Source organism: Fukomys damarensis, unplaced genomic scaffold (genome assembly GCF_012274545.1).
Source record: "Fukomys damarensis isolate Sample0158 unplaced genomic scaffold, DMR_v1.0_HiC HiC_scaffold_15, whole genome shotgun sequence".
Lineage (NCBI taxonomy): Eukaryota > Metazoa > Chordata > Mammalia > Rodentia > Bathyergidae > Fukomys > Fukomys damarensis.
In genome coordinates, this window is record NW_022900927.1 from 59,601,784 (window position 1) to 59,628,168 (window position 26,385).

At 39.0% G+C, this 26,385-nt stretch overlaps 1 protein-coding gene across 11 annotated transcripts in view; it reads right to left on the reverse strand.

Annotated features, from left to right (window-relative positions):
• Positions 1-26,385, reverse strand: part of Anks1b (ankyrin repeat and sterile alpha motif domain containing 1B) — a 1,036,613-nt gene that overhangs the window by 400,349 nt on the left and 609,879 nt on the right. For 7 of the 11 annotated variants that reach the window (XM_010629137.3, XM_033763851.1, XM_033763850.1 and 4 more), the window contains one exon: positions 8,283-8,348. The exons of the other annotated variants lie outside the window; for them this stretch is intronic. In XM_010629137.3, coding sequence (XP_010627439.1) covers positions 8,283-8,348 — 66 coding nt within the window. The remainder of the gene's footprint in view (positions 1-8,282; positions 8,349-26,385) is intronic. 11 annotated transcript variants of the gene reach the window in all.

Genomic DNA, 26,385 nt, shown 5'->3' on the forward strand with positions numbered 1-26,385 from the left:
AATGTTTGAATTGCAGGTTTTTGAACAAATGCTTGTGACTTTGGTTTTACCTTAAATATATTTACAAAAATTACTCCAAAAAACAAACAAAAAACTCAAAGATAGCTCCCACAAGAGAAAATATTCCTTTTTTAGAATAATACTGACAATTTGAACTTTGCAGATTCAAAGAAATTTAATTTTTCCAAGACAGAAAAAGACTTTCTTTCTTTTTTTTTTTTTTTTGAACTAAGGACCTTGCACTTGGGAGGCAGGCACAGTGGTACTGAGCTAAATCCCTGGCCTGAGATTGTTATTAATGATATATTATTAATTATATAAGCTATTTAAAGGGAAAATGTGGTGACATCTATATCTTAAGGACTTATAGATGATATGATGACCTTTACTACCTTTACTATTAAAGATTCTTAGTAGTATCTAAGATACAATAAAAAGAATAATATAAAAATGGTTCGTGATCAAAGCAGTGTGGGAGGCGCAAAGGCAAAGCAAGTTAAATGGGTTTCTTTTTTATTAGTATATATTTGCACTATGTGATGAATACATCCATTGTGGGGAACTGGCATATATATCACATCTAGATCCTTTTGACTTCCTAAATGGATTTCTTTAATTTAGCTTTTTTTAAACTTTGAAGTACTAATTTTCAGGATAAATCTCTAAGGATGACTGTACAGCATTGATGTTTCCTGATCTTATATGGATGAGGACTCCTGGCTTTTTTTTATCAGAGCACCTTGAAGGATGAAAAATTTACGAAGCACCTTTTAGGAAATTGATGCCTAATATTATCCAAAGACAGGTAATGGTAACCTTCAATGAAAAATAAAAAGATATAAATAAAATATATACAATGTCAGATATGCAAAGTAAACATTTCTTATAAAATCATATCTAAAAGGAATAATCTTGGAATAAAATGGGCTTTATCATCATACATGGGTGATCTCTAAAGAACAGGGAACAGTTGTAGATTATTTGGACATTAATTCATCTGTTTAGGATCTGACCATTCAGATCCTAAATGCTCAGTTTTTATCTTCTTTATGGCTAAACACTATGTCCCATACCAAGATAACAAAGGATGTTAGCAACACAGCAACTTTTTCATTTACGTTAAAATCTTATGATGCTCTAAAGGTACATTCATTGGCAAAACAGTTAAGAAATATGTTACGAACCTACATCAATAAGTTATCAAGCCATGAACGATTAAAGAAACATGAGATTCATATGAATGAAACAAGGAAAAAGTTGCATGAGGGTGCAAGACTTGAATTTGACCTACAGGACTAGATGGGATGCACAGTTTAGCTGTATTTAAACTCGAGCACAGAGTGTATTCAGATTAAAGAAAAGATGTAGGGCTCCAAGTTCACAGTAAAATGTTTCCTGGACCTGGAGTTAAAGATGTGGATTCCAATCTATGATGGTGATGCTCTATGTGACCTTATGCATCAGCTTCCTTGTCTGTAGGAATTAAGAGTTGTTAAGAGGAATGTGCTCCTAAAAAACATTTATTTCAGGAAAAAATAAACAGGAGAACGGAGATAGATGGACCTGAATCTCTCCAGCCCTTACAAGCTGTGTGGTGTTAGTAGAATTATTTAGCCACCCTGGGGCTGAGGTTTCTTATCACTGAGGTAAGGCAGAACGTATCCTTATGTCGTTGATATTTCTCTGTGGTAAATGTAAATACTCTCTGTGCAGTACTTTGCACTGGTAATTAGCACGAACTTTTCAACATATACATGATCATTTTATAAACTGGACAATTAAAGAATGCTCAGTAGGTGTAAAAGATAGCAACTGTATTTATAATAAAAATCATCAATGGAACAGAAGTAATAGAGTGTTTAACATGTAGTTGTATCCTGAAGTTTTGGGTTCAACAACTATACCAGCATAGGACAAGAGACACAAAGCATTCTATAGCATCACTAAAATTGTGGGTTTAGAAGGAAATGTGCCTCTGCCTTTGATTCTTCATAAGGACCTAAATTATTACTATTTTAAATTATGTGTAAGAAAAGTAGAACTCAAATTACAGCAGTCTCTCCAGTGTATGTTAAGCCTCAAAGAAATTAATATAGTGACCTGAAGCTTGGGCATTTTATTACTAAGGTAGGTATAGATCAATGGTGACAAGTTCTAGAGTACTGATATACGAATTCTTAGTCTGTTTTCCGCAGCTGTCACAGAACAGACTCAGTAATTCATAAACAATAGAAGTTTATTTGGTTCACAGTTTTGGAGGCGGAAAAACTAAGATCAAGGAGCCAAATCTAGCACAGGTCTTCCTGTTGCATGATAACATGGCAGAAGGCATGGCAAGGCAAAAGAGCACATGTCAGAGGGAGGAAAAGAGGTCAAACACATTCTCTGTAAGGCAGAATGCTATTCCTGCAATGATGAGCCTACTTCTGTGACAATGACATTAAGCATTTCTAATCACCTCTCAAAGGTCACACCTCCCAGCATGTTGCACTGGGCCTTACGTTTCCAACACATGAACTTTGGAGGATGCATTTCAACCACGGCACTAACTTATCACTTTGTAAATTGTTCTGTTTTCCATTGATAGTCAGTGAGATGATAGCTCATGTAGTCATGTGAGGTGGTGCTCCGTGATTCTAAGAACTAATCATTGACTTCGACGTGACTTTTACAATTAAAATGTTCAAATGTGCACTCTCTTCCCTCCGTCACAAAGTAAACACACATAAAGTTAAAATTATTTGAAAATTTCCTCGTTTGATTTCCCTGTTATCTTTGACATATTTGGGGGGGCGAGCTCAGAAAATCAGTAATATATATAAATTATCTAGTGACACTCTGCTTGCTTCTCTAGTCTGTTAAGCTATTGGAAGCTCATTAACTGAATTATTTATGATTAAGAAACTCACACAATTTGGAAGACATTTTCAGTCTATTTAATATTGTATTAAAGTTATGTTATCTGCTCCTAAAAACTAAAGATAGGTGCATATCTGTTTCTTTCTTTTGAATTTTAGATATAAATTGGCTCATTTCCAACAGTAAAAGATTAACCTCTGCACAAGACATCCTAGAAAGGAGTGCTTATAATATCACATTTTAAATAATTGGAAAATGTATTTAAATATATTTTGCTGAAACTAAAGTGTGACACAAACCATCTGTGAATAACATAGCATTACATCTCCTTAAATTCTTTGGGAACATAGTATAGTGACTATAATGCTAAAAATTACTAATTTATTCTAATAGTTCTATTCCTAATATCATTAAAAATGTTTGCCTTTGTTTTTAATAGTCAACATAAGAAAGACAATTTGAGAACAATATTTTGGAAAGTTTTATATTATATTTCATATAAGAATTCCATATGCTAGTCCATCTCCTTTACGGCATTGCAAGGCAGAATTTTTTTCAATTAACCTTTCACTCTTTCCTGTCCTTCAGCTGAAAGATAATTTGGCCTTAGATGTTGGTGCTTCTTTGCAGTTTTTCAGATTTGGCTTTTCCTTTGACTCTCATTGTCTACATTATATCTGGAATAAACTAAATATCTTGAATATCCTTATTCCTTGCACATTATTCCTTCGACTGCTGAATGAACATATCCCAAAATATGATACCTTAGTAATTGAGAAAAATACAGGAGGAATGTCACCCCTCCTTTCTCCTCTGAAGCATGATCATAAAGGAATTCTCCACCTAGCTCACCTGAAAATAGGTCATAAAATCCCCATTCTAGAGGGGCCCTTCCCTATAGTCAGAGGACTAAAAGAATCTACACAAACCTTTGGCCTGGCTAACCACCTCCAATCCCTTTTTTCTTCAGTCATGCTTCTACTACATAACATCTGTCCCTCTTCATCACACCTGAGCAGAAAAACAGTTTTCCCTAGGTCTTTGCTTCTTATTTCCAAAAGCTTTCATTTCATGTAAAACTTCGGTTAAATTAATTTGTTATGCTTTCTTCTCCTTAGTTTACCTTTTGTTACAGGGTGTCAGCCTTGAACCTTGCAGTGGGTGATGAAAAGGTGTTACTTTTTCTCCCCTACAATACTCAATACATGGTAGCTGAATAAATTGATTACTTGACTTTCTTTCTGGTCTTCTATCAGCCACTGAACCTCTGAGTAGGTAGCATGGGACGGTAAAAGGTACTTAGTGGCTGGGCCTGTACATGTCTAATGGGTAACTAAAAATAGGATAAAGTGTGACATCTCTACTTCCATTTTATATGCCTCCCTTATTACCTGAATATTTGGGGTCTTTAAACTGTGGGTCAGCTTTGCAAGCAGAAATGTTCATCACTTAATGTCTGTATTACAGTATTTTTCAGCCCTAAATTTACCTAGCCTATCTCATCTCCCTTCAAGACAGAGGACGCCAAGATAAAAGTAGCTAAAATACTTCTCAGGATTTGCAGGGACATCCAGTTGCCAGCTTTGACAACACCTTGTTCAAGACAGCGTGGAGCAACATCCAAAGTTCTCAAGTCCTTGTCTTAAACCTGTAGCTACCTTGAATTCTAGGAAAAGCAGAGGAGGGAGGAGGAAAGTTGCTTGCATCAGGGAGCCCAGGAGGGAAATGCGCCTTGATACCCTTCCAGGTCACACACTTCTGACCAGGCCCCATCGCCTAAAATTACACTTAGCTATAGCACCCCGTGATTCAATTGCTTTCCAAAAGCCCCACCTATAAGCCTGTGGTGTTCAAGGCTTTGAAGGGTCATCTAGATATGAACCATAGCAGTCAATAATAATACAAAACCCCATAAACGCTAGGGAGGATAAGGGAAAAAGGAGCTCTTCTGTATTTCTGGTGGGAATGTAAATTAGTACAGCCACTTGGGAAATTAGTATGGACGTTCCTCAGAAAACTAAAAATACAGTTACCATCTGGTCCAGCTGTACCACCCCTTGGTATACACCTGAAGAAATTAAAGTCAGCACACTATCGGGATACCAGAATACCCAATTTTATTGCAACACAATATGGAACCAGCCTACATACCCACAGATAGATGAATAAATAAAGAAATGTGGTATATTTATATTCAGTGGAGTATTATTCTTTCATGAAAAGAATGAAATTTTGTCATTTACAGGAAAATAGATGGATCTGAAAATCACCGTGTTCAATTAAATAAGCCAGACTCAGAAACACAAATACCACGTTTCCCTAATGCAGTATCTAAAAAAGAAGGGAAACCATAATTAGACAAGAGAAAGGGAGTAAGGGGTAGGACACGGGGGTGTAAGAGAGGGTAATGAGGAGAGGGGTATGAACAAAATATGCTGAAACCCAATATTTCGTGAAATTAATAGACGTTAATAAAAGAAAAAAAAAGATTGGTTATGTGTTGAGTGGTTTTAAGGTCATGGGTCTCTGCTTTTGTACATGTTTGAAATTTGCAATACTGAAAAGTTTTAAATCATTTTGGAAAAAGTGTAGAAGTCTTAAAAATATTTGATTCTTGCAATGAAGTGCCCTCTCTGGAGAAAAGTGGCATAGCATAATAGGGATTATACTTTCCTCCGTAAATGCTTTATTTTAATGACCAGTCTTATTTTAATACCTAGCTGGCTAAGTTAATATATGGCAGAATGGAAACATCCTATAGCTTGTTAAAAATTTTTAATTTTTCTGATTTTGACTTTACGTACCTCATAAATACAGTAGTCAGCTATGTCTCAGAGCTCCAATAATATAATAAATATAAGTTCCTTGTTTATATAACTCTATTATGAAAAAAATCTACCATTTTAGTGATTTACCTTTGCATTCAAATGTTGATTTGGTCAAAGATGCTGTTTGTGACCCCATCTAGCAGCACAATCTGTTACATTTTCAATGAGAAAAAAAAAATTGGCAAGGACTACAGAAGCTGCTTAAGAAAGAACTTCACAGGGAGATGAGGTACAAATGGAAATGCCACAGAAAGTGGAATGTAGGGCAAATTCCTAAGGAGATCACAAAGAAATAGCAAAAGCTTGTAGGAGATGGGTCAAAAAGTCTCAGCAGGAAACAGGATGCCACATATAAGAAACATGAAAGGGAACAGAAAAAAGAATTCTTTTACTATTTCAGGAACAAAAGAAAGCTAAATGACACACTTTGCTCCTTCAGTAGATGGATAGGGATAAGCTAAGGGCTCATAATAGTAAAGATGCATATGCAATTGCCACTTTTTCTTAGTATATGTTTACGTTTTACATACATTTTACAATCATCTTGGGAGAGTGGGTAAATGTACATGACACAGCTTGCTTCTTTTTGTTATCCCCTTCCCCAACCGTAACCTTTCCTCCCTTCAACCTCCTCTAATTTCCCTGAATCTTCCTTAAAATAAAGATGAACTTGAAGTTGAATTATTACAGCATTGATTAGGAGGTTAAAAAGTTAACACATAAGAAGAGATAATATAAAAGTTAATCTAACGTGGTATACCATTATAATCTCGTGATTTGTATGCAAGGGTAAAGAAATACTTTCCACTTGTGGACTATTATGCAGCTAATAAAAACACTGCTTTCTAGAATAAAAAGGGAATTATTTACAATGTAACAAAGTGATAAATACAAGATCATATTATTGTCTGGAATGGGATAGTCCAATTTTTAATAAAAGTTAATGCTAGTGATATTGTTGGTGATTTTTGTTTTCTTTATCCACTTATTTATTGGGTGCTTTACAATGGGAATTACTTTTATACTCAGATTTAGCAATAAAATATCTAAAGTACAACAGTTGTCAAGAGTTCAACTCCTATTATTCCATTTAAATAACTCATTAAATTTCTCAAAATTATCACTTTATCTCAAATGGATGTGTTCTGCTTTTTTTTTTTTTTTTTTTTTTTTTTTTGGTACCAGGGATCAAACTCAGGACCTGCTTGCGAAGCAGGTGGCAGAAACATTGACGTAAATCCCTGGCCCTCTTGGCTTTTGATGACCACTCTGCTGAAATTCTCTGCTCCTTTGGCCTAGCTCAGTGATGGTGAACCTTTTAGAGACCCAGACTGCAACCCAAACCCACTTATTTATTGCAAAGTGCCAATGCTGCAATTAAACCTGAATACTGAGGTTTTAATTTAGATAAAACAACTCATATATTAACATATTTTGTCTTGAAAGAAAAACACAGTAACATGCGTGCCACAGGTTCACCACCACTGGCCTAGCTGTTCTAATTTAATCATCCATCAGCTATTACCTGAACAATGATAATGGTTCTCTGCCTTCTCCACAAGCCATTTTATAGGTTACCATCAAGGTAAACCTGAACATCTCACTCTACTGCTTTTGCCCCTTTGAAAACTTTTCAGAAACATAGGGTAAGTTATCCAGGATTTTCAGTTGCAAGTGATCCACAGAAAAGCAAAGGATAGCTTTTAGGGGATTTATATAATACTCTTGGATATCTAGTTCTTACCTGTTCTCTTTTAAGTAGCTACATTCCTTATAAGTAGATGAGCATCCTTTTAGTGACAAGGCTTTAGCTAGTATCAAGCTTACAATCCTACTTGGCAACCCCCAAACAAGAGGCAAATCCAAGGCAACACTTCTGGTTGAATAATATGACCACACCTGAATTACTAAGGTTAAAAGAGTAGGCCTGGGTCATAGGTCCAAGCCAGACAGACAGGTAATGGAGTCTAACTGGTAGTCTGCCTAGAACCCACAGCCCAAAGGGCAAGTTCCTCAAAAGAAATCAGGAACACTGTATAAAAGAGAGGGGCATGGCTGGGGATTTAGCTCAGCGGTTTGGTGGCCTTCCTTGCAAGCACAAGGACCTGAGTTCAATCCCCGATACCAAAAAAAAATAAAAATAAAAAAAAATAATAATAATAAAATAAATAAAAGAGAGGGGCAAGGAATGAGGAAAAAACAAACATCCCAAATACAAGTTAATATCCAATCTTCTTATCCCAACTCATGCTTTCTTGGATTGGCCCATGACTACTTTCTTGACCTTACCTTTTGCCTTTCACTCCTAAGAACTCTACACTCTAACTAATCTTGGGTCTTTTTCTGAATAAACCCTTGTGCCAGGCAGAACAGTGGTTTCCAAAGAGATCCATATCCTCATCCTAGGAAAAAATAATAAGCTACTTTATGTGACAAAAGGTTCACCGCAGATATGACTAAGGATAAGGACTTTGAAATGGTGAGGCTACTGTGGTTTACTGACTCCCATCTAACCATATGAGTCCTGAAAAGCAGAGAACCTTTCCCAGAATTGGAGAACCAGAGAGATGGCAGTATAAGAAGACAATGACCTACCATTGTTGGCTTTGAAGATGGAGGAATGAAGCCACAGATCAAAGAATGTGGAAAAGGCTCTAGTAGCTGGAAAAGGAAAGGAAATGGATTTTACCCTGGAGCGTCCAACAAATAATACAATTCTGCTGACATTTTGATTTTAACTCAGTGAGATTTCTGTCTATCTCAGACCTGTTACAGAAGTGACAGGCAGAAAATCTATACTGTGCTAGCCAAGTCTATGGTAAATTATTACAGCAGTAACAAAAAAACTCATACACAAGTTATGCTATGACACGCTTTCTTGCTTCGGTACCTTTTGGTTATTTCAGCAAAATGTCTTCTTAGTGACTTATTCGAACCGATTTCAGTCTGTTGGGTGAAGGCCTGCCATTGTTCAAAACACAACACAGTGTTACCTCTTCTCTAAAGGGCCCTCAGTATCAGTGCCAAGGGACTCCTTTCTTCCTAAGGCCTCACTGCATTCTATGTATTGTACCCTACTTTATTTTAAATGATGTATTAAAATGATCTCAGAATAGATGTATTTCTTCCATGGTGTTATACATTTATTTTACCCCGGGGACACCACAGGTCAAACAATGTTAGGTATTTAGTAAATTAAAAAAAAAAAACATGTCTGTGAATGCATGAAAATTCACTGCACTGGTTACTTGCTTTGCAATTTATAGGAACACGAGAAAGACTTGTGTTGGGACTCAGAAAATTATGCTCCAAAATATGCTGTTTTGGACTTCAAACTGAGGACCCCTGGGGAGAGCTAAGGCAGGGAAGGGCTCCTCTAAAGTTTCCTTGTCGGCCTACAGATGGGCTCTGACAAAGAGGAACACAGCTGCCTTCAATCTTCTTATTGAAAGTTTATTAACTTAGGAAGATTAAACTCGAATCACAAAGGAAGAGACTGAAAAATCAACATCATACCTAGAGTCCGCACATACTTTCTCTCAGGACATTGTCTGTTCTCTGGGTTCATCTCTTCTAAAAAGTCATTTCCTACCCCTCCAAAACTACCTCTAGACCCCTCTTCTACTCTCCTATGATGAGGCAACTTATGCTTCAATCATTTGGGTCGCTTTTGAGTTTCATATTTTATAGAGTTCCCCCACACATATGCATAGTAATACATTTCAATGCCTTCTTTCTCTCCTGCTAATCTGCCCATTGTCAGTCTGTCTCACCAGATTCAATTATCGAACCTTCTGAAGGAAAATTTGAACTTGCCTCTTGTTTGAAGTTGAAAAATATCCAATATACTTTAGAAACAGAAAATGCAAACAGTACCATAGCTTTAACTTCTCTCACCAGAAACATGTTAATGAGCAGTATGTTAAATTTCAAATACCTTAAATACAGCAGGCACATGTTTATTAGACACAAATCTTGTCTAACTCAATCACTAAATAATAATCTATTTCAATGACTGCACGAGTAAGCACTGGGATAAGAAATTGACTGTAACCCCCTTTCGTGGCAAAGCTTTGGAATCAACCCTACACATAAATGAACTTGGAAAATAGTTTTTCCTCTAACGGTATTAATAATTTCTAACATTATCACCTCACTTTTGGCCAATACACTTACGTAGAGCCAGCCTGCAGCACAGAGCTCAAGTAGATCCTGCCTCCTGATATTCATTCCCTTAAACTCTGCTGTGATGTCGAAGAGGGCAAACCTTTGTGACCAATATGATTTTGCAGACACAACGTGTGATTTTTTTTTCAAACTAGGTCATAAATGGAATCGCTGATTCAACCTCACTCTTGAACTGCTAGTTCCAGGGAAAGGTAGCTGCCAGGTTTTGAGAATAGTGAAGGAGGCCTGGGGAGGGATCACTAGAGAAGAAATGAAGTTGTTTTTTTTTTTTTTAATTGAAGAACATTAATTTTCAAATTAGTATTATACATTGAATGTTTTTATCTTGCTTTTAAAATTTTTCATTAGACTTCCCTTTTGTTTTTTGTGAATCAATACTTACTATTGGTAAGTATATTTATTTTCTTACTCAATTTTATTGATTAGTACATGGTCACAGTACATAATGATTCCATTCCTGTTGGGGGTTGGTATATGCACAGAACGCATCTTAATTCTGTTTTCACCCTGGTTCCCCCCCACCCACTTCATCTCTTGGTCCCCTTCTCTTTTACACAAGATCGATTTCCCTATTTCCTATGATCTATCTTTTATTTGGCTCTTTATATTTTGGGTTTCTCCTATAGTTAAAGTGTGTATCTGATTTATTTCGCTTAACACTATGGATTCAAGGTGCCTGCTTATCTTTCTTTATGGCACAAAGCAATCTCCTAGTCACAGACTTTCAGATAATGTATCCCTGGTCACTTTTTGGCTGCAATCTCACCAGAGACCTCAAATAATAGTTATTCAGCTGGGCTTTTCTTTTCTTTTCTTTTCTTTTTTTTTTTTTTTTTTTTAACCAGGGATCAAACTTGGGACCTTGCTTTTGTGAGGCAGGTGGCGGAACCACTGAGCTAAAACCTTGGCCCTACCTGGGCCGTTCTTAAATTCCAGACTCATAGAAACAGTGAGAAATAAAGTAAGTCTACTACTGTTTTTAGCCATTTTTTTTTTTCGGTTTTGTTTGTTGTGTTGGTGGTGTTCCTGGGGATTGTACCCAAAGCCTCACACAAGCTAGGCAAGTACTTCACCACACCTCCATCCCTGAGTCACTGAGTTGTGAGGTGATATGGCATGCAGCAATACATAACTGGTACACTGCCTACAGAACAAACTAGGGAGATAAAAGCCATTACCTACTTCTTTGTTATGACTTAGAGATAAAATGACCTCCGTAAGTCTCATGTGCTCAGGGATGGGGGGTTTGGAGAATGATTAGATCATAAGGACTCTGTCTTCATCAGTAGATTAATCTATGATAAGATCATAATTCAATGGGCATTAGTGGGAGGTGATGGAGACTTGGGAGGTGGGGCCTAGTTGAATGGAAGTGGGTCATAAACTTAAGGGCTATATCTTGTCCCTGGTCCCTTCCTTTTGGGAGCTCGCGCCTTCTCCCTGTTTCCTAGCTTCTGTGAGGTGAGGTGAACAGCTTTCCCTTGCCACGCCCTTCCACCAAGGTATTTCTGCTCTGCCGAAGGCTTAAAGCTCTGGAAGCAGCTGGTCATAGATTAAAACCTCTGAAACCAACAGCTACCTTTCCTGCTTTAAGTTGTTTTTCTCAGCTCTTCTGTCACAGGGCTGAAAAGTTAACGAATAGTTATTATTCTTTCATTATCAACCTTGACCTTCCAAACCACTAAACTAGGGAGTCTTAAAAGAAACACAGCTTGAAAACACCCGTTTCTTTTAGATTTTATACTATCATGAAACTAAAGTGCTAGTCTGGTTCCACCGCTTTTCAGGGATGTTTCCTCCTTCCTTATCACTATGTTATTCGAAAATAGGGCATCTAAAATTGGATGGTGAAATTTAATGTGACCCCAGAAGGTAAGAGATACATGACACATTGGAATTCTTCTTCTTGATAAGGTTCAGAGGCTAAATGTAACTGTTGGGTGTTCTCTATTTTCAAGAGAGAAGGAGAGAGGAAAAGAGGGAGAAGAGGAGAGGGGAGGGGAGGGGAGGGGAGAAGAGGACAGGAGAGGGCAGGAGAGGAGAGGAGAGGACAGGACAGGAGAGGACAGGAGAGGAGAGGAGAGGACAGGAGAGGACAGGACAGGAGAGGAGAGGAGAGCCTCTTGCCATCTTTCATTCCGATTCTCCTGTGACCCATCATATTTTTGTTTCAGAGACACTACGGATGTTCATACACTAAGTGTGTCTCTGTGTTTGCTGCTGCATGTGTGACCATCACAGAGCAAATATCTTGACTTTGTCTCACAAAAAGCATCACAGGAGATACTTTGGGCAAGGAGAGAAAAGGGGTAGGAGAAAGAAAGTGGTGATAAAGGGCAAGAGAAGAAGAGCAGCAGCCTAATTGTGCGGAAACAGAAAGCAGTGGCTGGTTTTTTCTAGCAGTGGCACTAGGTAGATATGTCTGTGGGCAGTTGAGTCAACACATACACTCTGGCTATGCCATGGAGAAGACAAAATAAATGACGCACTTCAGTTCTAAAGAAAGTAAGTCTTTGCAAAAGGAAAACATAAAGCACACACAGAAGGAAAAGTCTTGCGTTCTAGTTGTATTAGTCAACTTTCCCATTCTAGAAAAAAGTTTCAAGACAGGAACATTGTGGCAGAAGGGCATGGTAGAGAGAGCTGCTTAGCTCATGGAGGACAGGAGGCAGAACGGAAACAGCACCAGAGAGGCAGGGGTCAAGGACTAAATAGAATACACAGTCATGTCTCTCTGACCCAGCCAGACACACCCAGAAGTCTATTTTACCAATTCTCTAGGCGGTTCCCAAACCAATCAAGTTGACAAACAACTGTCACGAGGGGACTCTGTCAATTCTGAGAAAGTAACACATAGTTGAAAGTCCTCACATTCATAAGGTAAATTTCAAATCCTTAAATTATTTATGATTCCAATAAACCTTTTCACATAAATCTATACATACTTAGTCTAAGGTTTGTTGCCATAATTATTCATAAGTAATTAGAGGCATTTTTGCAGACTTGTTATAAATCTGTTTCAATCTATTACTTTTGATAAGTAAAGGTTGTATATATTTATGATGTGCAACATGATGTTTTGATATATGTATACTTTGCGGAATGTCTATTCAAGCTATTTGACATATGAATGATCTCCCATATTCATTTTTTTGCAGTGAGAATATTTAAAATCTACTCTCGCAGTGATTTTCAAGTATTCAACATGTTGTTACTAACTATAGTCATCATGATTCATAATACATCTCTTGAACTTATTCTTCCAGTCCAACTGCAATTTTGTGTCCTAGGCTCTGGCAACCATCATTTTACTGGCTGCTTCTATTAGTTTGATTTCTTTATACTCTATACGTAAGTGAGACCATGCAATATTTTTCTTTCTGTGCCTGGCTTATTTCCTTTAACATTATGTTTTTCAGGTCCATCCATGTCACTGGAAATGATTGAGTCTCCTTCTTTTTAAAGCTGAATAGTATTTTCTATAAACATTCATCAGCTGATAGACATTTAGGTTGGTTCCATCTTGCTTACTGTGAATAATGCTACAACAAACATGGGAGTACTGCTTGTCTTCAACACACCGACTTCATACCTTTGCATATATACCAAGTAGTGGGGTTCCTGGATCATCTGAAAGTTCTATCTTTAATTTTTTAAGGCTATTCTACACTATTTTCCATAATGGCTATACTAATTTACATATCCACCAACACTGTGAAAAAGTTGCCTTGTTTCTACCTCAGAGACAACATTTATCTTTCATCTTTTTGATGACAGCCATCCTAACAGTTATGAGGTGATATTTTCTTGTGGTCTAAATTCTAATTGCCATGATGATTAGAGATGCTGAAGTGTATTGGGATACTTGTTGGTCATTTATATGTCCTTTTTTGGAAAATGGCTATTTAGGTTCATTGCCAGTTTTAAAAATCAGGTTATTTATTTTCTTACCATGTGGGTATCTGAGTTTCTTATATATTTTGGATATAAGTTCTTCACCAGATGTATGGTTTGCAAATACTTTTTCCATTTTCTACATTTTTAATTATTTCTTTTGCTTTGCCGAAGCTTTTCAGTTTGATGTAGTCTCATTTATCTATTTTTATTTTTGTTGCCTAAAATCTGCTTTGGTTTAGGTAAACTGGTTGTCCTTAGCATCTTAAAATTTAATAGCAAAACTGTGTATCAGAGTCCAGTTTTCTAAATAGGGATGACAAAATATTACTAGTTCTTGCCATCATATGACTAGCATGTCATTACTACTTAAATTTTATAAACATCCACTTATGTGGCTGCAAAAATAGTTTTTTTCTAATGTGTGCTTGATGCACAATTGGGAGAAGTTAGCAATCTCTGCAGGGGTGGTAACAGGAGTTAATGGAGTGTAGTCAAGACCTACTGTTATCTCCTCAGTTTGCCTCAGTTCAGGGAAACCATTGGAGAATAAAATAGGCACAATATTACTACCATAGAATGAAGATACCAGGCTTGTCTGGGATTGAACAATACATGTAAGTTTCACAAGGGCAGAAATCTGGTGTTTTGTTTTTCTTTACTTTTCGCAATTCCAAGCACCTATGTGTCCCGCAGCATCTCCTGATTGAAGGTGCCAGGCAATGCTCACAAGAAAGCGTGAACTGAGTGAGTGGCATGCACCTGTGGAAGTGGGTCTCTCAACAGCTCAGGGTGGTGCTACTCGGGTCCCGTTTTGGGTTGGATTTGGAATGTCACAGCAGTTGAATACTTAATGGGTATCATTTCCAGATTAGTTTTAATCTGGGAAGTATGGACTCACAAGAGATAGATGGAAGACCCTCAGGTGGCCAGAGAAATCTTTTCATTAATAAACAAGCTTTTGTGTGCAATCATTTTTTTTTTCCTAAGACTTCTTAGCTTTCATCAGATTCTCAGAAGGATTTGTGAGCCATAAAAAGTTAAGAGGTATGAGTTTAAAAAAATTAACAGCCTCTATAGTATAAAGTATGGGAACAGCCTCTATAGTATAAAGTCCCATTTAAGAAGACATCTGAAGGAACATTGAGCCACAGTGCTACGTGGAGGAGGGAGGGTGCTGTGGGCAACAGCAGGTAATGTCCCCGATGTGGTGAACTTGTAAAGCAATATGGTGGGAGGCCTTTGTCACGTGTAAGGGAAGGGAAAGTGGCAGGAAACACATAGGAGAGAAGGTGGCAGATCCTATAGGGTCAGGCAAACCATTATAAGAATTCTGGGCTTCATTCTGAATATAGGAAAATGTTATTGATGAAAGAACACGTTTACAAAAGTACAAAGTACTTAGAGTCCATCAGAGAGAAAGGAAATCTTTGAAAAATATTATATTCTGAGAAGAAAAAAAAAAACCCTAGAAACTGAAGATACAGTCAAGTATCCCATGACACCGAATAAATATTCTTAATTCACTAGTAGGTGCATGTGTTTGAAAATGATTAATAAAGAACATACTGTGTTTGTTATCAGTCAAGCTATTCTGATGGGTATTGATTTAGTTTTTTAAAAGAAAGCTTATTTCTGGAAAAAATGAATAAATTTCTTAAAATTTCTAGAACCTAGTCCCTAGGGAGCTATTTTAGTATAGTGTCAAAATGCTCCTGTTTACACTTAGGTGATCTTTTGGGTGTGCAGGAAATATGCATTTTGCATGTATATATCTTCTGACTCTTCTGCTGCAAAGGAACCCAAGTAATGAGCATTCCTTCTTAATAAAGAGTTCAATGAAAGAAAACATATTTATAACAATTAAATAACATGAGATCTGTGATGAGGAGAGATCATAGGACAGGTTTAATCTTCAAGTTATGCCAAATCTTTTTTATTTTTTATTTTTGCAGAACTGAGGATCAAACCCCAGACCTTGCACATTCTAGGCCAGTGTCTACCATTGAGCTATATCCTAGCCCCATGCTACAATTCTTCATCTGAAGGAAAAAACCTTTTAATAAAAAGGTATTTATTAAGAGCTAGTATGTAAGGGCCGGGGATTTAGCTCAGCGGTTCGGTGGCCTGCCTTGCAAGCACAAGGACATGAGTTCAATCCCTGGTACAAAAAAAAAAAAAAAAAAAAAAAAAAAAAAAAAAAAAAAAAAAAAAAGAGCTAGTATGTAAAATAAACAGTACCAAGTGGCTTAGGAAGGTTGTAAAATTTGGATTCTCATTAGTTTTCATATTGACTATTATCTATCATATACACAATGAACCAGGTACTCTAATAGATGTCAAAAATACAGGAAAATTTTTAAGCTCATCTATGAATAATTCACAGTCTAGCAAGAACACAACAGAATAATAGGTTCTCCTAATTCTAAACAAAAAATAGCGTATCTCTTCACAGTTGTGATAACTGGCCATTGACTGTTAATCCCGGCCTTTCTTAGGATTTACTCTTCTCTCCTGCCGTAGCTGTGTAATCAGCAGGACTGTTGACACAACTGGATACATCATCTTTTACTCCAACTGGCCATATGCCTAATCCCCAAGGTCAATTTGACTGCCATCAGCACCACACACACACACACACACACACACACACACACACACACACTTGTTCTTAGGAGATGTGTAGAGCTCATTCCAGTGGACTACAACCCACAATCCCTGTGGATCTTTGGATGTGCATACATAATTACTACTTCATAAAAAGCCCTGTTTCGTTGTCAAGAGAGAAAGTATATGTGACTGAAATGATAGGTAGCTCCTATAAGGACATTCAAACATTGCCTCTGAAGATTCAATATTTGAGTCTGCTGAAACAAAGTGGCACTAGACAGGATAAAAGCCATAACAAGCTTATTTGATCATAGTGACATGACACAGACTCCTTCAGATTGAAGACACAAATACCCAAGGTGAGTAACTTTGTAGAAATAAGCTAATGGAAACAGAATGAGTAGGAAAACAGCATGGCTGGTCTGCTTAGAATCTTCTTGGCCCCTCAAGTTAAAGCATGTGTTTCTCCTTAAGGATTAAGACCCTTATGTAATGGAGGCCTTATGACTTACTATCAAATAAGGCTTGTTTTTATAGCCAACTCTTACACAGGACGGGGAAAGAAAGACTAGTATTTTTAGATTTTATGGCTACCTTGGGGGAAACGGGTTCTGGTTTCTATGACCCACTTTGGAGAAGAATTCTAATTTGTACGGTTTGCCTTAGGGGAGGTAGAGGATGAGAGACAGGAGGGCTGGAGAAGATCAAAGTGAAACTCTGCTTTTGAGCGATCACTTTGGGGTACCATTTTCTGAGACCCAACCCTTTCACCTTAGCACTCGGACACCTGGCAATTAGTTTGGTTTTGATTTTACAGTTTGGACTAACATTCCATTCTGGACTAAGTCTTTATTTGGACAAAGTGCTTATCTTGCCAACACACTGTTAGATTTAAATGGAAGGGGAAATATTATCTCTGTAGTGCACAGGCACCTCTCTCACAGCACTAAATGTCTGTACTATTGATAGGACTTTTTATGCATTTAGGTTCCAGTAATCTATTATCATATAGCAAACAACCCCAAAAGTTAAGAAGATTAAAACAATGACCATTTTATTTCCTCTCAGTCTTGCAATATGGGCTCACTTCCACCAAGTAGTTTTCCGCTGGTCTTTCTGGAAGACACTGCTGCAGCTGAATTCAGCAAGTCACGTGGCTGCAGGGCCCGGCCCTGAGGCAACTGTGTTTCTTTTCATAGTTCCAGGTTTGTCCATCCACACATGTCTGGTGTCCTTTCTGCATGGTCTCTTCAGGTTGGAAGAGTTTCTCAGAATTATCAAGAGTCCTAGAGCTGGATACACCTGTAATTCTAGATACTAGGTAGGCTAAGGCAGGAATACCACAAGTTTGAGACCAGGGTGGACAATTTAGTGAGACCTCATCTAAAAAACAAAAATTCCCAGAGAGGGACTTAGACATGGAACTAAAATACATCACTTCCTCCACAGTTCTATTAGTGAAAGTGAATCATGGGACGAGTAAGAGCCAAAGTAAGGGAACTTAAAGGGGTCACAAGAATCCTCAGAGGCAGGGATCAATGTAGGACTCCAACACAGCCACAACTGCCTTGGGTCATCTAACCTGTAAACCTCTGTTCCACTCAGTTGACAGAGAACTGGCAGGGAGTAGACTCGAGCTCCTGAGCAAGGCGGAGGGATACTAGTGTCGCAATTCAGGGTCCTCCTGTGTGTTTTGTGCTTCAGTGTTCCAAAAACACAAATTCTGGAAGTCACCGTCCCTTTAGCCATCCTAGTCCCTTTGACTGGGACAGCTTTTCCCCAGTTGTTCACCATTGAGCCTCTCCTCTCAAAAAGTCCAGCTCGAGGAAACCCTGTCAGAGGCTCTCAGATTCTATTAAGTCTTGCCTCTGAGCCTTTAGTCTTTTTCTCAGAACTCACCGTTTTGTGTTTTGGTACCAGGGAGCTTGTTTTATGAGTTTGCTTCCCTAGCTATTCTGTTTACAACCTGAAGGCAGAGGCTGAGTCTTATTACTACAATCCTGTCATTCTTTAAGTACCCAAGAAAAATATGTTAAAATGGACCTGGAACAGTAGGAGGGTAACTTGTATAATCTGACATCACCACATTAGCCAGAATAATGCAATGCACGTATTAGTGGCCCAATAAATATGCCTTGGTTGGATGAATATAAAAATGTATTTAGCTTAGTCACTATTTAAGAGATATAAACTCTGATTTCAGGGACCTGGTAAATTTTCAGCAAGCTTCATAAATATTTCCATTCCTAGCTAGGAAAGAACTGCTATGCCTTGGGCATAACTTCTCAAGCCATATCAGTGTTCAACAGCATAAACCTTTGAGGCAGGAGAATACAGCTAAAAATAAATCCACATCTTTTTGAAAATGCTGGCTGAAATTCTGAAGGAATGTATTCATGCAACCAAACACAAAACTGTTCTCTTGCTTCGACAAAACAGAATCAAACCTGTAGGAAACCAAATTACTTTGCTAAGTGTGACAAATCTAAACTGCTACAGAGCAGGAGATAACATAAATCAATGGGTCTCGAAGGCAAATACCAGGAGTTATTTCGAGGGAGTGTAATCTAGTCTTCATTTAAAAATCACACTGCATTCCTGCAGATCAAGTTTTTTAGTTTTACACTTGATGGAAAATGATTTATGCACCATGCTTTTAGCCATCTGAAAGCCCTAAATAAATGTGACAGCAACAGGGTACCTTTCAAACACATGCCTGCATTTCCTGGGCTTGCTTCCTTTTAAGTACTTTGTGGTGAGCCGTGTGTCTATCTTTGACAATTTCCCTCCTAACACGTAAAAGCAGAGATGCCACCAGGACTTGAATTACCAGGTGACTCACTTGACTGCTTCAATCTGATATGTGGTTGCCAGGGCAATGAGACGTCACAGACATATTCCGCAGCTACCATCTTGTTCCTGTCTTCAGAAGCAGCTATTCTAAGATATACACGGACAAGAACACAGGCCACAGGAGAGCTGCGCTCTAAGTATACACTTCACACGTCCACAGCTGTGTGACTGCACAGTGGCCTGGCCCTTATGGGTTTGTAAGACTCCTCACTTATAAAACAGACCAGAAGGAGAAATAAAAATCTCCTTCTGAATAGCTGCTGTTTTTCCTCTAAGAATATTTGATTTGCCATAAACCACTGTTCTATTACCTGCGTAGTATGGAGAACTGTCTTCAGAACTTTATTATTTAAAATCTGCTTCACTATTAGGAGTTTGGGGCTACTACCTTCGGCTGGATGGAGCACAGACCCTCTGTCTTGCTTCCTAAAGTCAAAATGAGGAGAAAACCCTAATTGGGACCTAGGAGACCACAAGATGACTACCTAAATTACTTGACTTTCGGTTTCCTCATCTATCACATAAAAGAGTTAGGTGTAATCCAAAGTTCTCCCAGCCATAAGTTTCAACACTCTCGTGGGTCTTAGGGTCCACTTCCACTCATTTTATAAGATGAGTAGAGGAAGCCCCAGGAGACTGGGCGGGGGGTGAAATCTGTCTAAAGCTATACAGCTGAGTAGCAGGGAGCCTTCTAATAGATACAGGAAAGCTTTTAAAATGTTAGAACCTGTCAGTCTTAGGGGCTCCGTTAACATTTCTGTTCCCCGCATCACCTGGGGGCTCCAGGACTTTCAAGGACTGTACTGTATATAGTTAGATAGTTGATAGCTGGAATTCTTGAATCTGGAATTGATCTTTTTTTCTGGAACTTCATCCACTAAGAAAAACAAAATAAAACTGCAAATATTAGTGTTAATATTTACTGCCTACTGTGTACTCTGCATTTCTTTTCTGACTCCTCAAATGGAACCTAGAAGAAACTATTTGCTATTCCTATTTGACAGAAGAGGGGAGAGAAATGAAATAATTTGCCAGGTTCACATCACTAGTAGTAATATTAATAGCAAAGCTACATCCTGGTCATTCTGACTATAAACTCTATTATTTTGCCTCAAATGAGTAGCTAAAGTTTAAAATTCCATCTCCATCTTTTTTCTCCTTCCGCACACAGTGTGGCTGAAAAGTGAAGCCACGTGTGAAAAGTGAAATCTGAAGCCCCATGAGGTACCAGCCATGGGAATCTGTCACACTGTCTTATGTCATTATTATTTGGGTACCCGTTGTTTTCCTAATTAAACCTTGATTTTCTTTGCGGATAGTAAAAGCTCTCTTAGATTCTCTGTGTCCTAAAGACATTTTGCAGAGTGAGTCCTTAGATGTGTTTGTGATTGAAATGATTCTCCTTCTGGATCAAGTTTATCTCAAAGGAGAGGTATGGTTTTATTTTAACCAGGAAAGCCTCCTCCCTCAGTTCCCTGGCTAGCTGATCCTCTTCACCTTTGGATTCAGCAGACACCAGAACGAAGTGGAAGGGAGTACATCCAGTGGAGGGCCCGCCATGCTAATTTTTGTTGAGTGGCCCACTGAAGTGGTAATGAGGCAGAATTGCTGCCTTTAACCAGAGACCTGCAGCTCTTAGGCCCTGTTATTCATCTTTTCCCTGGGGATTAGCAACCCCGGAAGGCAGTTTCTTTCCTGCCAGGCAAACCCTCCCTCCACTTCTCAGTGAAGTGACAAAAGATATTCACCCAGTGTGCATCTTCCCGAGAAGGCCCGAGGCAGAGAGCTTGCTCTCTCAGTACTTCCCAGGCCATCCAATCTGCTGTGAAGTACAATTCAGAGCATTCTGCCACAGGGAACAACAAGCAAACAGAAAACAAAAAAGTCCACTCTGCATAGTGATTTTGTCTACTGTGGCATTTGCACACGTGGGCAGCCCCCGTTCTTACAGGCCGCTGCCTGATTAATTCTTCCCAAATACCGTACGATGATATCACTGCCCTGCCCCACATACTCTAGCTGTATCTCTTGGGAAAGGTAGGCTGCCCAGACATCTGAGGTTTCCACAGCATGGCTCAAACTTTCATTCCCACTTTTCTTCCCTATTATTTCAGATTCCATTTAATAATCATGCACACTTATTTTGTATTTTTCTGTAATTTTCTTCACTTGTAAGTCAAAAGCCTCACTATGGTACATGTTCTAGCAGCTAACTTGTATACAAACTTCCTCTGATCTTGAGAGCTAGCAGAAATATCACCCTGTCTTGAAATCTAATACAGGTTTCCTTGAAGCATTTATATTTTCATTCTTGCTTGGCTTAGACTTGCTTAACCCAGTACCTGTCCAGTACCTGCTACATAACAGGCACTCAGTAAATGTGTGTTGAATGAAGACTGAGTTTTACTTAATGTAGCCTTTGCATTGATGGTCTCTTTGGAAATCATAAATAAACTGCTCATCTTTTGTGAAAGTCAGGAAAGAAGGCTCTGGGACACTTGTAAGGCCTAGAGCTGTATTTTTATACCTTGAACCTTCCCTGCTAAAGGTAGACAACACTGAGCAACATTAATGCACTCTACTTGAGTGTCTACTCTGTGCTATAGCACTTCCTACATAGATCCCCAGTTCTGGTGAAAAACCTATATGCCTATCTCATTTTTAGAGAAGACAAGACAATGTTCAAAGACCGAGGTCCTTGCCAGGGTCTGTATTTAGCACAAGCGTGAGAGTCGAGGGTTCCACCCCAGTCTGTCTTGCTCCAAACCTAGCTTTTTCCCTACAAGCCCATGTTTTCTCTTTGAACTATATCTCAGCTTCTCTGGAAGCTTCTGCTACTTCTCTATAACTTCTCTGAGGCTCAACTGTCTCTCCTACAGCTTCACAAAAGGCCAATCACACCTGCTGGTGACCGCCTCCTATAACAGGATTTGTGAGGGCTGAGGTACACTTTCAGCATCTGCGGGCTTCTCTCTACGCCATGTGAAACCCCCCAGGCAGGGTGTGAAAGACTGTGAGGGTCAGTTCTGCCCAGCTGCTCCATTTCTAACCTTGCTGTGATACCTCACTCCCCCTTTACCTCCCTTGTGTCTGTCTGAGGCTTCAGGAGGGGTAACATCTGGGAAGAGTGGAGAGCTTACAGTCTCACTTGCTAATTGGAAACTGGAAAATTCCACTGGGAATCCTCTAATGCAGATTACCTTCAAAATACAAGGGGTGATCAAAATACAGTGTGCGTTAAATCTAAAGTATTTACCACAGTAAGAGACACACTGACATTACTCCTCAAAATAGTCCCTCTCATACTGAACACAATAGTTGCATGTTATTGCCACTTTCTGAAGCAGTCCTGAAAGTCTTTACAAGGTGTGATAAAAAAAATATGATAAACACTTACTGAGTGCCAACCAACAGAAAGGCAGACTCATAAAACATCTCAGTGAGTCCTCATCCTTCTTATTTACCAGAACTGGCACTGTGTGACTTCCGGCTCTTCTCCAAAGCCAAAATGATCATGAGAGATAAATGTTTTGAATTGATTCAGGACATAAAGGCAGCCAACAGAGCACAACTATTGGTTCAGATCTCTCTATTGTAGAAACCAAAGTAATTTGTGTTCTTTGATTCCATTTTGTCATTTTCTCACATTTTTTTCTTTTCCCTTATTCCACTTCCCTAGCAATTCCCACCTTCCCTATACCTAGAATGTACCAATAAACACAATTAAAAAAATTTATGTTAACCTCCCTCCTTTCATGATTTTATCTTATTCTGTTCTTTCCTAAACAATGTGATGAAGTCTACCAACAAGTATGCAAGTCTCACGAAAGGGCTTTAAAAAAAAAACTAGTGCTAAATGTGCATTTTGAGGAAGTACAAGAATCTAGTTTTTTGGAGTTGTCAGTCATCCTCAACTCTGAGACCTCCCATCCCACTCCTGCTGAATGGAGTCTTGCTCAAAAGCTGAGCCTTAAGGCCTAGGGGGCATTTTCCCCTCAAACTCTATTAAATAGAGTCTCTCTATTCATGTTTTCATCTTGCTCTAATCCTCAGGTTCCTTAACTTGAACCCAGTATTAACTATAATCTTCGGCTGGCTGTTCCTTTCCCTGTTGTTCTGATTCTATTTGTTCATCAAATGACACTAGGAAAGTCCAGAGATACCTTTTTCATAGCTTCAGAAAATAGGGCCCTCCCTGCTCTGAGCCCCTTAGCTAGTGATGAGTGCAAGAAAATTGCCAAAGCATATTAATATTTATGAACTTTCAAGTGACTATTGTGCAAGCAGCCCATTTTTAGGCATATCTTCAATCCTTATAAAAACTCTAAAAACAAGGCTTTATTATTCCCATACAGCTGAGGAAACTGGCCCAGAGTAGATAAATGTCTTATACAAGATACATCACCTAAAAAGTAACAAATCTTCAGCTAGAACCTAATCTGCATTCTCCCTACTGTACGCACTATACAAGTCCAATATGAAGACAGAGGTATGAAGATCAGGACTACTGGAAAGAAGAAAAGTGACTTTCCAGTGATCCTGTCCTTTTGTGATCAGGGCCCAAGTACACAAATTAGAGAGGAAAAGGGACCATGCAACATCTTGAGCTAGGGGCCATATTAACATTAGGATGTTAAGATTAATGTTTCAGAGCTGCTCGGGCAATAGAAGGCTCTCTTTGAACTTGGTTTGGGGATTTTAAAAAAAAATCATTTTCTTCACCTTGTCCCCACCTCCAAACCAAGATTCTTCTACTTCCCTGACCTTGACAGACATCTCTTCGTAAATCCTCTGAATTATTATGAAGTAAAATGGCTTGTTTTAATTTCCCTAGATGTCTTTTATTGAATTCTTTCACAGTTTTATGGAAAATATCTGATTACTAATTCATAGAACAGAGTATTATGAAATTCTGTGCTAAGTGGCTGCCACAGTGGCATTCAAGCCCCGGAGCATTTGCAGTCTTTGGTTATGACCCACTGCCTTCAGGCTCACAGGTGAGGAGGCACACAAGCTCTGGTGTCTTGCAGTTTACCCTTTTATTTCACCTCTTTGAGTAATTCCTAAAGGGAAAATAATGTCCCAGCGCCCCTGGCAAAATTCTTGAAAGATTGGAAATTTAGGTATTTTAACATAGAAGTTAAGATATTGGATCCTGGAATCAGCAGTTTGGGTTTGAATCCTACTGCTTCTACTTAAACGACCTTGGACAGGTTTCCTGATCTCTCTATCCCTCTGCTTAATATTCTCTAAAGTGGGTGTGATTCACAGAGTATTTGAGAGGATTACCTGAGTTAATTTAAGTGCTTACAACAGTGCCTGATTCATATAAGTGCCACCTTACAAGTTAATTTTATCTCGTAATTAACAGAGGGTTAAGAGTCATGTGAAACCTGGTCCAAATACCACACCATGTGAGTGATTCTGAGAGTACCCATGTCACCTAATCACTTTCTGGCCTATTTGTTTAACCTCTTATATGCACAAGGTTACACAGAGCCATAATATCTAGCATGACCCTTCTCAGCTTGGTTCAGGACTACAGCACACAAGGTGGAGCTACCATGAGTCAGATAATCTTCTCAAGAAAGGGGGGCTCTTCAGGGATCTCTTCAGCATAGGAATAAGGAGTCACCGATAGGTTTTCTGTGGATGACTATCCTACTCAGCTGAACTAAATTTCTTCCTGATTACAGTCCCCCTCGCCTCCCTTTTTATAGAGCACTGACTTTATTAAACTTGCGATTGCACATAATCATCTACCCCTTGAAATCTGTCTATCACAATTTTATGACCAGGAATATCTTTCCCAAGGATCTGGGAGCCATTCATTTGGAAAAAAAAATCATCCAAAGAGATGTCCCTACCCAACTCCCCAACTGCAGAAGGGTAGGAACTTTCTTTTCCCTCAGTGCTGGAGCCTGAATCCAGAGCCTCTCGAATTTGAGGCAGGTGTTCTATATCACTGAGCTACATCCCAGCCTTAGAAGCCTAATTTTGATAAGTGCCAATTTGCATAAACAGATGGCCTAATCACATTGACCAACCTTTCTCTCCCTGTCCTTCAGTACTTTTCCACATCCACCCCAATGCTCAAAAACTCTCCAGGCTTTGTTTCAGGGAAGTCAAGTTCAATCTCTTCTGTTGCTACAATCTTGAGTTGCAAGCCTTGAATAAAGTCTTCCATGCCTAACTCTGTCCAGTGTAATTATTATTTTTTGACATTACAATTGATATCAAACTCTTAATCGTGGAAGAAATGTTTGTAGATACAGGAAAGAGTGATGATATAAAAGTGGGAAAGGAAGATGAAAAGAAGTCCTTTGTTCTTCCTTCCCTTCCTACTCAACAACAAACACTATGCTTTAAAGTAGAAAGAAATGCCTCACAGTGACAGAGGTGGCTCACATTCCTGTAGAAGATCGATTATAGTTATTACAGAGATATTTGAGGTTATTAGTTGGACTTCAAGAAGACTAGACAAAGGTTCAAAGCTGCAGGCTTTTGTGAGAACGTCCACAAGATTTCTCCTCCAAAAGTCAATGGCATTCTCCTAGTTTCTCGAAACCTGCAGATTTAGACCAGCTATCTCAGTCTGTAAAGCCTCTGAGATTGTGCGTGGGCCATCCGTCCACACGGCCTAGCTTTAAAGTTAGTCTCTGGGGACTGCTGTCAGCTGGAAGTTAGATGTGGAAACAAAACCAGCAGGGTCAAAGGTACTCCAAGGATAAACCAGGCCCCTCCAAACTTGGAAGAAACAGAGGGCTGGTGGGTAATCTTCAAACACATAAGCCGCGTGCCTGAAGGTCTCGCATGTGTTCCGTCTGACCGGAAGACTCCTCTGATGCTTCCAACTGCCTCCAACCGCCTCCAACCGCCCTGCAGTCGCCTGTCAGGCACGAGGTGGTCGGGGAGCTTCTTGCCGGCCTCTAGGCCTCTCGGTTCCAGAACCAGCCAGCAGTACTTTCTGTGCCTAGCGGCTTATCTTCGGCCAGCCATGAACAGTCACGCTGGTCCGAACTGTAACAGCCCTGAGGGGCTGACCTGCGACAGCCCAGTGGGTCGGAACTACGCTCGCGACGTGGCGGCCGCGGTGGCCGGCCTGGTGGGCCAGCTGCTGCGGACCTCGCACACCTACCTGGTGCTGGGCTTC